Source organism: Tasmannia lanceolata, unplaced genomic scaffold (assembly GCF_043159265.1).
Source record: "Tasmannia lanceolata isolate RefF3 unplaced genomic scaffold, GAP_Taslan_0.1 ptg000015l, whole genome shotgun sequence".
Lineage (NCBI taxonomy): Eukaryota > Viridiplantae > Streptophyta > Magnoliopsida > Canellales > Winteraceae > Tasmannia > Tasmannia lanceolata.
In genome coordinates this window covers 49,926,828-49,937,129 of record NW_027518692.1, presented here as the reverse complement: position 1 = coordinate 49,937,129, position 10,302 = coordinate 49,926,828, and the positions used below count along the sequence as shown (strand labels likewise).

At 39.5% G+C, this 10,302-nt stretch overlaps 1 protein-coding gene and 1 non-coding gene across 2 annotated transcripts; one reads left to right on the top strand and one right to left on the bottom strand.

Moving 5' to 3' along the window:
* Window positions 1–8,477: 8,477 nt before the first annotated feature.
* LOC143845869 (diphthamide synthesis DPH2 family protein) lies at window positions 8,478–10,166 on the bottom strand. The gene has a single exon (XM_077354276.1). It carries the CDS (start codon window positions 10,057–10,059, stop codon window positions 8,695–8,697), a length of 1,365 nt encoding a protein of 454 aa, XP_077210391.1. The 5' UTR covers window positions 10,060–10,166; the 3' UTR covers window positions 8,478–8,694.
* Window positions 10,167–10,229: 63 nt separating this feature from the next.
* On the top strand, window positions 10,230–10,302 carry TRNAF-GAA (transfer RNA phenylalanine (anticodon GAA)). The gene has a single exon. It is a non-coding gene; the product is annotated as a tRNA-Phe (tRNA).

The following is a 10,302-nucleotide window of genomic DNA, read 5'->3' as shown; positions in this document are numbered from 1 at the left end:
GACTCACAAGCACTCTTGCAAAAAAAGGATACAGGGCGCCCCATGGGTCAAATTCCATTTAAGATGGCACAGAAAATTACCCTCAACCATGGGAGCACCATTTACCCCCTTTCTTGCAAGCGCACCCGTGAATCTAGCATCCTCTATAATTTTTTATCTCTATTGATATTTACACTACCATATTTTGATAATTGCACTAACTCGACTTGTATTTTATTATTTAACAAGCTTTCAGAGGTTATTACAACTCCCACAAAGCCCTAAAAAGTCCATTAAGAAGAAAAGACTAGGTAAGTTAGTGCAATTACCAAAACACGGTAGCACCAATATCAAGAGCCTTTTTTTTAATCTTCCTTGCATTTCAAGACCCTATTTCACTACTTGTATGTGTATGAAAAGGGATTGTCAAAGAACTATTTTGCTGCTCACTTTTGCAGGAGAGAACACCCACCTAATATGAATTAAATGAATAAGACAATATCTACTAGGAGGTGGGTGTTTTCTCTGCAAAAGTGAGCTGCGAAATGGCTTTTGAGAAATTGCCTAGACAATATGTAAAATTTCTCTCGAGTAGAGCCCCAATTAGTGGGATTTGGCTATTTCAGAAAAGATAACCGTTCCCAATTAGTTTCATGGAGAGTTTGGAAGCTGAACTTCCTAATAGACTAATTGATGGGACCCATCCCGATAAGTCGAAGACATGCACACGGTTGATTTACTTAATTTTGTGGAAAAGATTCGGAATCTCCGCTCCATGTATGTAAAAATTGGGCAATTTGGCGCATTCATCTTCTTGATGTTCAATCGGACAGTTCTTGTGCTCAATTTTGCAATCAGGAACCATACTAAAGCTCAAACTCATTTGTATGGTAAAATTGGCCTGTGTTTTGAGTAATTCGCATGCAGTTGATTTATTTGATTACATGGGAGACATCCAAGCGAGTCCAATGCTATTTTAGCAACCAAACATGGAATGGAATGCCAAATCCAATCCAAATTCAGGAGGCTGCCGAGCTTTTGTGCAACCAAACGAAGCCTAAAGAATTGCCTAGATCAGAACCGCAAAGATATATTCAACATCAACAGTATGGCGATTCTCACAAGTAAAGGGAGTCTCTAAACTCAGTTTCACCAACTTTCCAAACTGAATGGTTTGGGATTCAAAAGCTACTAAAGTCTTCAATGAACCTAGGACCATGAGTATGTTCAACCCTCACCAAAAACTTGGCTCTTTAAGTACAGCTGACAGAAAAGAAGACACAATTCTGCTTGGTTCCACCCTATGAAAACATCTTCAAACAGAGCCAACAATAGTGCTATGGCACAATTATATGCAACCATGACAGAACCTAATGCAAAATCTAATGCAATTCATTACCTTTGTAATCCACGAAGCCTTTGTAATCCAAGATGCAATTCATTACCTTTGTAATCCAAGATAGAAACAGATTCTTGTCCTTCCCAAGTCTTGCTAACGATCCTAATTAAAAAGCATTTGAGTGCCTTTCAAACATTCAAGAGACAACTGGTAATTAAAACAACTCACGTTTTGCACACACATTTTCTGCAGAAGCTTGTATAGATAACGCTTGAAACTCTGCATACACAATACAAGCAGATTTGAAACTTTTTCCTCTTAATTCTATTAGATCTGAGCTTGAATAACTCAGAAAATGTAGGGATGAATTTAAATCATGATAGCACTGTTCTTGTGCAGATCTGATAACATGCATCTAAATCCCCTTTCTGGCTATCAATTTCGATCAGCCACATTTAGGTTAATAGAAAAACAAAGGAGTCTACGAAAACTTCTAATATTTCCACGATTTACACAATCTCGATGGTTAAAAGAACGTCTCTTACAGAAATACAGAGATCCAAACGTTTCTGAGAAGTTCTCAGGCTTGGAAACAGCAAGAATGTCATTTGCTGAATTTCACCTCAAAATGCTAGTTTGCCTTCGATTCTATTGCAAAATTAAGATGAAAAGTTTTATGTTTAAAGTACTCACCATTAGTGATGAAATTGGAAGTACACTGGTGCCACATTGATGACACTTCAAGAGCTGCTGTAAAGCATGGCAGAAAATGCTAGACTCACCTATGCACTTGGCTGATTTTATATAAACTGGTTGTGGCCAAGCAAGGGGATGCAACCATTCTTACATATGTAAACTTACAGATCAAGAGAATAAGCTGGAACCCCAAGCTTACCAAATCCTTGCTCTTAAATGAAAAAACTTCAAGAAGTCTTCCTAGAGAACACTCCCACCAAAGTTCCTAATTCCAATTTTCAAAAGTTCCAAATGAAATCAACAAAAACGGAAAATGAGAGGGAAATGGGGCTTTATATAGCAGCCCATTACCAGTTCAAAGAAAAAATATAGCAATGTAAATATAAAAAGCCTAATCTACCCTACCTTCATTAGCAATGGAAACATAAGCTAACATTATGCTAATGAGCAGTCAATGGGCCGATGTGAACTTTCCAGGGGATGCTCCTGCATCAACAAGAAAAGCAAAAAACTCGAAAATCTAGTTTGCAACCCCGGCCTGCAAATTTGTTTCCTTCTTTTCGCTCTTTTTGCGAGTAAATAGTGGGATTCTTCGGAGCGACTCGGACTAGAATGAGAAGCCTTTTTTTTAACAAAATAGAAGGAACGACCGTCGAGAGGCAAAATGGGAGTTGTAAACAACATGAAAATATAATATTCGAAGAGCAATTTGGGACAACCTTCACACGGGCGTATCTTTATTGAAGAACATGAAGGTCTTTTTCTGTTCTTCTTTTTCTTGCTACTTTTGTCGGATTATCACGAGGACATTGTGATCTAATTGTGGCTTACAGATTCAGAATTGAACATGACATTGAGCAAACAAAGCAAACCTTGGTCAGAAGTGCATGAGCAATGTTCTAGAATGCTGTTTTTTAATAGATCAACAAATAAACAGTCACACCAACGTTGCTGGGTTGATACTTTCATATGCTTTTGAGACAAATTGGGACTTCACCATAACCAGGCCTTTCAGAATTGCATTCCTTATATGTAGAAATCTGGGAATCTAAATTGCTGAATAGCCTAGAATTAATTCAGTTTCTGACCATGATTGAAATTAGGGAAATGATATTTTTCCCCCTCTGACGGACAAAATCCTCTCTCTCTCTCTCTCTCTCTCTCTCTCTCTCTCTCTCTCTCTCTCTCTCTCTCTCTCTCTCTCTCTCTCCTTAATGTTATCAATTAAGTTTCAGTGGCAAAGAAAAAACGTTAAAGGGGGTGAATTTATCCTCAAGCAGAGAACCATTCCCACAGAAACCGGTGTGTGTGTGTGTGTGTGTGGGGGGGGGGGGGGGGGTATCATTCCCCTTGAAGTTATTCGGATTAAAACTCCATTGCTTACAGAACTACAGAGTTTGAACTTGTTAAACATTTTAAACAAAGATTTCGGAGTCACTTGACCAGTTAAGTAGCCTGGGTCAGATATAATGTAGACAGTCCATCGTTTCAGTCCACGTCAAAGCCACATCTTGAATCAATAAAAATTGGAAAAAAAAAGAGGAAGAATTTTTATTTTTATTTTAAAGGAGGAAAAAAGTGGAAGATCATTTGTGATTTATGACTGGATTTTTTGTGGGAGGTTGGCAATAGCAGAATTTCATATCTTTCTTTTTTTTTTTTTTTTTTTTGAGAAAGTAATAATTGCAAGTTTCAACCTTTTGGCCCTGTTGGGCAAGGGGGTCCAACAGTCTAGGCATAGCCATCTCCATTTTCACCTGATATTTCATTATCCTCTTGCTTCTGATATGGATCTCTCACGACCTCTGTGGTTTTTCTCCAAGAAGATATGATCAATTTCTATAGCTTTGCCTGCGACGAACTTTCTCACATTTGATGGGCCAACAAATGTGGCCAGAATCTACATTATGATTTTACCTCCATTTGAAATGGGAAACATGAGCTTCTGGCAAGACCTAACTTGTGAGAATACTCAGTCAATACAGTTGATATTGGTAAATATACCATTCCACACTGAATTTGACTGGTTTTGAGGCACTGTAAATCTTGAAGGGCTTTTGACCATCAATTCAGTACATCTGGACCAAAGAAGATCAACAGAAAGCTCCTCTTTTGGTATCAGATATACCATGCAGATCCATTTCTGTCCAACATAAGCCTTTGAATTCAGAGTTCAATAACAAGAAACTCTAGCTTTAAAGAGCCTCAAGTAGTACATAATGTTACATAAAATCTGTCGACCCGAAGAAGATCAACAGAAAGCTCCTCTTTCGGAATCAGATACCCCAGGCAGATTCATTTTTGTCCAAAATAAGCCTTTGAATTCAGAATTCAGCAACAAGGGTAGTCTAGGTTGGAAGAGCCTCAAGTATGACATAATGTTTCATAGAATCCGACGACCCGGAGACTATCAACAGAAAGATCCTATTTTGATATCAGATATCCCATGAGGATACATTTATGCCCTCCCCAGACTCCGCAACAGTGGGAGCCTCGTGCACTGGGCCGCCTATATCCCATCCATGAGGATACATTTATGTCCAACATAAGCCTTTAAAATCAGAATTCAGTAACAAGGAAACTCTAGCTTGAAAGAGCATCAAGTAGTACCATAATGTTTCATAGAATCTGTCGGTCTACTTTCAATTCAAGTTCAAAGCCCCCCCTATCACGCCCTATTATCGCCCCCATCGCACGCCCCTATTATACAGTTCAAGTAGTAAGGCACCTTCCTAACAGAGCTAATCAGATAGAAGGCCCCCTGTGAAGGCCAAGGTTTTAAATTTAGGCCGAAATTTCAGATTTCGGTTAGGACCGAAACCGAAATCACAAGAACCGGAAATTTCGGAAATATCCCAAATTTCGGGAAAATGAACTTTTTTCACAAATTTACTATTTTTCCGCAATTTCGGCATAATAATATAATTCCTTTTTTCCCCAATTTCGGCCGAAATTTCAGTTTCGGCCAAGGCTAGTGAAATTTAAAACCTCGGTGGGGGCAGATGAATGCAGTCTAGTGGCTGATGGAAAACAGACTCCTTCAAGCAAACTTAATCGTGCAAGTGCGAACCATGATCAAAGTTAAGCTGCAATAAATTCTTAATTCCCGAGGGAATGGAATTTATAATTGCATCCATTTGACATGCAAATGAACTGTTGTAATAAAGAACCAGTGGATCAGAATTTATGCATCAATAGCAAGTAATTGTCGAATCCTACTATGGCCAATCCTGTCTTTATGATTTACTTTTTTGAAAGTGGAAGCCAATTTTATTAAGAACAACAACAGAGACCGAGGCGGTCAGTACAAAGATAGCCAGAACAAACAAAAACAAATACAAACAAGGGATAATCAGGGGAGAAGACAGTCATAAAGAGCCAAAGACTGGAGGAAACCCCAGATTTAGCAAGGCTATCTGCCACCTCATTAGCGGAGCGACGCACATGCATGAAGGTGGCCGAGGAGGCTTTCATCAAATCAAACATTTCATCCTGTTCTTTAATTATATCTTCCCAACATGAGTAAAATCATTCAATTCTACTCACAGGTACAAGCCCTTCACTGTTATCAGCTCAAGACAAGCAATGCTAGATGTTTGTAATAGATCCTGTGAGTAGAATTGGAAGTGACTGAGTTTTTGAAAGGAAAGGAAAGCAAAGAGGATTAGGTCAAACCAAAAGCCCACATATGGATACCAACAATTTGTATGTGTGCTTGAACATAAGCCATGTAACATTCCTGCCATGTAACATATACAGGTCCTATTTGCTAGACTAAGAAATAGGATTTCAATTCGTGTGTTATAAAGATTGAGAAGAACAGATCATTTGCCACAATGGAATGAAGCACCATTCTTTTCAAAGCAAAACCGAGAGCACCATGCATTGAAAGTGACTGAATTTAATGAAGGTTAAGGCTTCTTTTTTTCTTTGGACAGATCTAGGCAGCCGAATCCTGTAGTTGCATATCAGAGCAAGGGATTTCTTTCTCTGCTCGGGTCAGTAGATTGGATACAACAACATCAGATCCAAGCCACCTAACTCTCAGGAAATGTAAAGAGCAGATGCCTTCACATGCAATATATCATCCATCAAACATGCAAGATAAATTCAACCCAAGAGAATCGCCTATGACCACTGAATTCACATGATGTAATGGCAAGCCAGGCCCTGGCAGCATCCTGCTATTTTTTTTGCACCATGGCTCGATTCCTTTGAATGAGTGCAATTAAGTGCAAACTGAGCTTCTCTAAACAAAAATCGTTGCAAGCAGTAGATACTGAGACAATGGAGTGGAATCTAATAGATGAGCTTTGGTGTTGATCGGTTCTCACCACTCTCTTCTTAAGAAATTTCAAACAAAAGAAATGGAATTCTTGTAGTTGTATAATGAAAACACTCAGTGCTATTTCTAATTCTAATAATGGAAGGAAATTTGATCTGAACAGGACCCTTAATTGTCTAGGTTACAACTTGCTAAGCCTGGCCTTGTTCTCAAGGAATTTCTCACCATTCTTTAGCATTTTCAAGGAGTTTAATGAAGGCAGATAAAGTTTTTTTTTTTTTGGAAGGTAGATCAAGTTGAGAAACATCGCTTACAGGAATTCAATTTCCAAAGTAAATTCTCAATGACGAATTTGCATAAAGCTCCCAGGTCACACATAACATCCAAGGACATGCTTGGACAGTTCGGTTCATTAAATCTCATTAAATCTGCTCGTCTTTGAGCTCCAAAATTTTAAACAACATGGAATTTCTTGAAATTTTCAGTAATTATCTCCAAACCTGCACGATCCAGTGGCACTCTTGATTGCTCCCAAGTCCCACATAACATCCAAGGACTTGCTTGGACAATTCAGTTCATTAAATCTGCTCGTCTTTGAGCTCCAAAAATTTAAACAAGGAGTTTCTTGAAACTTTCAGTAATTATCTCCAAACTTGCAGGATCCAGAGGCACTCTTGATTCTTGCATCTTTTGATGAAATTTATGGAATGAGATGAAGATGATTTTGGCAAGGAGATGCCAAAATCAATAATGAAAGAAGGAATCCTTGAAAATCAAGGTAGAGATAGAGAAGGGAAAGTGGAGCTTGATCTAACAGCTCAACCGGTCCTCTTCCTTGGGATGAACTTTTCCAAGGGAAAACTTTCCCTCCAAAAGAAAGTTGCTAGATCCAATTCTAGCTACCAAAAATTCCCAAATTTCAATTTCAAATTCAAAGTCTAAATGACAAAATGGGATAAATCACAAATACCTAAGCTTCCCTACATGATTAGCAAAAGAAAAATACAAGCTAATCCTATGCTAATGAGCGGTCAACAGACAAATGTAAACTTTCCAGGGGATGCCCCCCCGCGCCCCCATGTAAGTAGTCAGGCAGACCCCTAAACGTCGTCAGGCCTCTCATGCCCCTATTATATTGTTCCCTTTTTAGTATTGGAAGTCACTTGCTTGTTGAAAAACCATTACATGATAGGGCATCGCATGAGCACCTCATTAGTAAGGCACGCACGCTGTTCTTATGTTTAACAAATCCCATGATAACATGAATATGCTAGGAAACTATAAGCCGTTGCTACTTCTATAATGGACACATGATCTACATCAATTATGATAAATCTTTATATGGCCAAGATTGTAACAACAGTTCCAGTGTCAGCAGAGAGAAGTTGTATTTTGATGCTTATAATAAATATCTGTTTGTTCCCCACATGCTGTTCCAAGTCAGCTTGCTTTAAGTTCAGATTCTAGTTCTAAAATCCCCATACTGAAGATGAGAGTACAGACAATCAAAAGCACCAAGTTCACAGCCCTGGCTGTTACCTATAAAGATGATGTATCAAAGAATCTAAAAGTTCAGTTCTTTCTGAGCAATGCAATAGCTGAAATCCTATGATTTGTGGACACGGACACAAAGTGTCGAACACAGCAAACTCCCAAAATTTAGAAACGGAGACACGGCTAAAATAGAAAGTACATATAATCATGATTTGTGGATACGGATTCTTGTGCCAAGTTTTGACACGGATACGAGGTATCTGACATGGAAACCCTTAAAAATCTAGAAATAGTGGCACACTCATACACGTACACATATAAAGTTACTAACACTTAAGCAGTACATTTAAAAGTGTCTAAAGGAGTGTCGACACGTGTAGACACGGGCGGACACGACACGGCATGTGTGTCAACAAGAAATTCAAAGTGTCGGCCAAATCATAGCTGAAATCTCATTAGAAGGCAGCTCTGTCACTAGCTGAATTAAGACACTCTTATGGACACAACACAACACCAAAATGAAGTGGATACCTAGATTTCAGATAAAACCCATCTTGCAGCTAATCTTCTTCTTTCAGTTGTTCAAAAAAAAAAAATTTCACAATTCATGCATGTAAGAGAGAGCAAACGTTTAGAGTAATGGGAAACTGCACCTCAAATATTTAGAAAGAAGAGATATGGACGTTATATTTAAAACCCTCTTTGCTTTTTCTCCATTTATTTATTACTTCAATGCACGTACAAAATTCCCAGCATTCTGGGAAGCATTTATATGGTTAGCATTTATAATTACATCTCGTATAAACCAGAAGAAACTCAAACTGTATCCAGAGCATAAATAAACCATGAAGGAAAAGATCAAAGTAAGACAAATTACAATCTAGAGGAATAGAATAATCAGTTACGAAATTATGCCATTACCCGTCTGAGGCTGAGGCTTTCTATTAGAGGCAGATGATTTCTTGGCATAAGAGCAATTCCATTCTCCGCCATCCTGAGCATAATAATCCATAGGATAATCCGTGGTAGAATCTGACATAGCTTCACCAACATTTCTCCCCTCGATATGATTACAATTACAACAAGAACCCTTCTTGCAATCCAATCCATCATTCACTCCCATATCCCCACATTTCGAATTCACTTCCATTTTAATCTCTTTCTCCCACCAACCCCTAAGAAACCCAAGAGCAATCTCCGCCTCAAACGGCGTTAACAATGGCTTCCCAAAAGCCTCCCCCCAATCAATCGAAAGCCGCGGACAAGCAATCTGAATCCAAGCATCAATCGAATCCCCAAACAGCGAAATCCTCGCAGGCGAAAGTTCCGACATCAAAACAACCGTCCAATCAAGACCCTTCTCCCTCATCCTCTTCTGCAATCGATCCAAAATCCTCGGATTCCCCTGCCGTCCCAACGTCCCCATAACAATCCCCCAACACTTCGCCTCCTTCGCTCTCAAAATCGCATTCTTCCTCCCCTCTTTCATCCCCTTATGATCATACTCCTCCAAAAACAAAACCCTAAGATAAGGATCATACCTAAAAGCCCTAATCCCCGGATTCGCAATCATAAACGCCTCAAGATGAAATCTCCCATCCGCCACAAAAACAACCACATCAACCAAACCCTTAACTATACTCGGCGCCGTGCACCCAAGAATTTCCCCACCCGACAACGGTTTCGACTGGGGAATCACAACCTCAAACCCTAATTCCTCTAACGCAGGCTTCGCCGCTCGAATCGCACTCGAAAATTGAATTGTTCCCGCCAGACAAATCTTCTCCTCACCAAAATTCCACTTAATTGTGTCCACTAAATGATCAACATCGATTCGAATTTCGACAAAAACATATAAAGAGGGGATTTTTGTAAAATCAATTGGGATCAAACAACTATGACCATAATGAATGAGGAGATCACAATTTAGGGCTTTGGCGGAGAAATCATCGACGCAGCAAGCGCCGTAGGTGACGTCGCCGAGGACGAAGCATTCCGAGACGGAGGCGAAGGTTTCGAAGATGTCGCAGATGATTAGGGAGTACATGAGGAGGCCTTCGGGGAATTGAAGGGCTACACGTTTGGCGTTTGAGGATTGGATTCGAAAGACGGATTTGTGGATTTCGAAGTTGTAGTTTGATGGGAGGAGGGAGATTGCTGAGTTGAGGGAAGGGTTTTGGGTTATTGAGTCAGGGATTTGGTTCTTGAAGAAACGTTTTGGACGGGGTTTAGGCTTTTGTGATGGGAGGAGATCGGTGGTTGCCATTTGAGGTTGATCGGGGAATTTTTTTTTATTTTCTCTGGAAGTAGAAGGAGATTAGGGTTTTTTTGAATCTGATGAACTGAGAGGAGACGGAAAGAGGAGGGAGTTGGTGTTTTTATTAGCACGGTAGAGAGACTAGACTTTATTATATAAAAAAGGAGTTGTTTCATGAAGCGGGGATAGCTCAGTTGGGAGAGCGTCAGACTGAAGATCTGAAGGTCGCGTGTTCGATCCACGCTCACCGCA

What these genes read in the sequence shown, in the direction of transcription:
- LOC143845869 (XM_077354276.1), bottom strand. Translation starts at nt 10,059, where the DNA reads ATGGCAACCACCGATCTCCTCCCATCACAAAAGCCTAAACCCCGTCCA.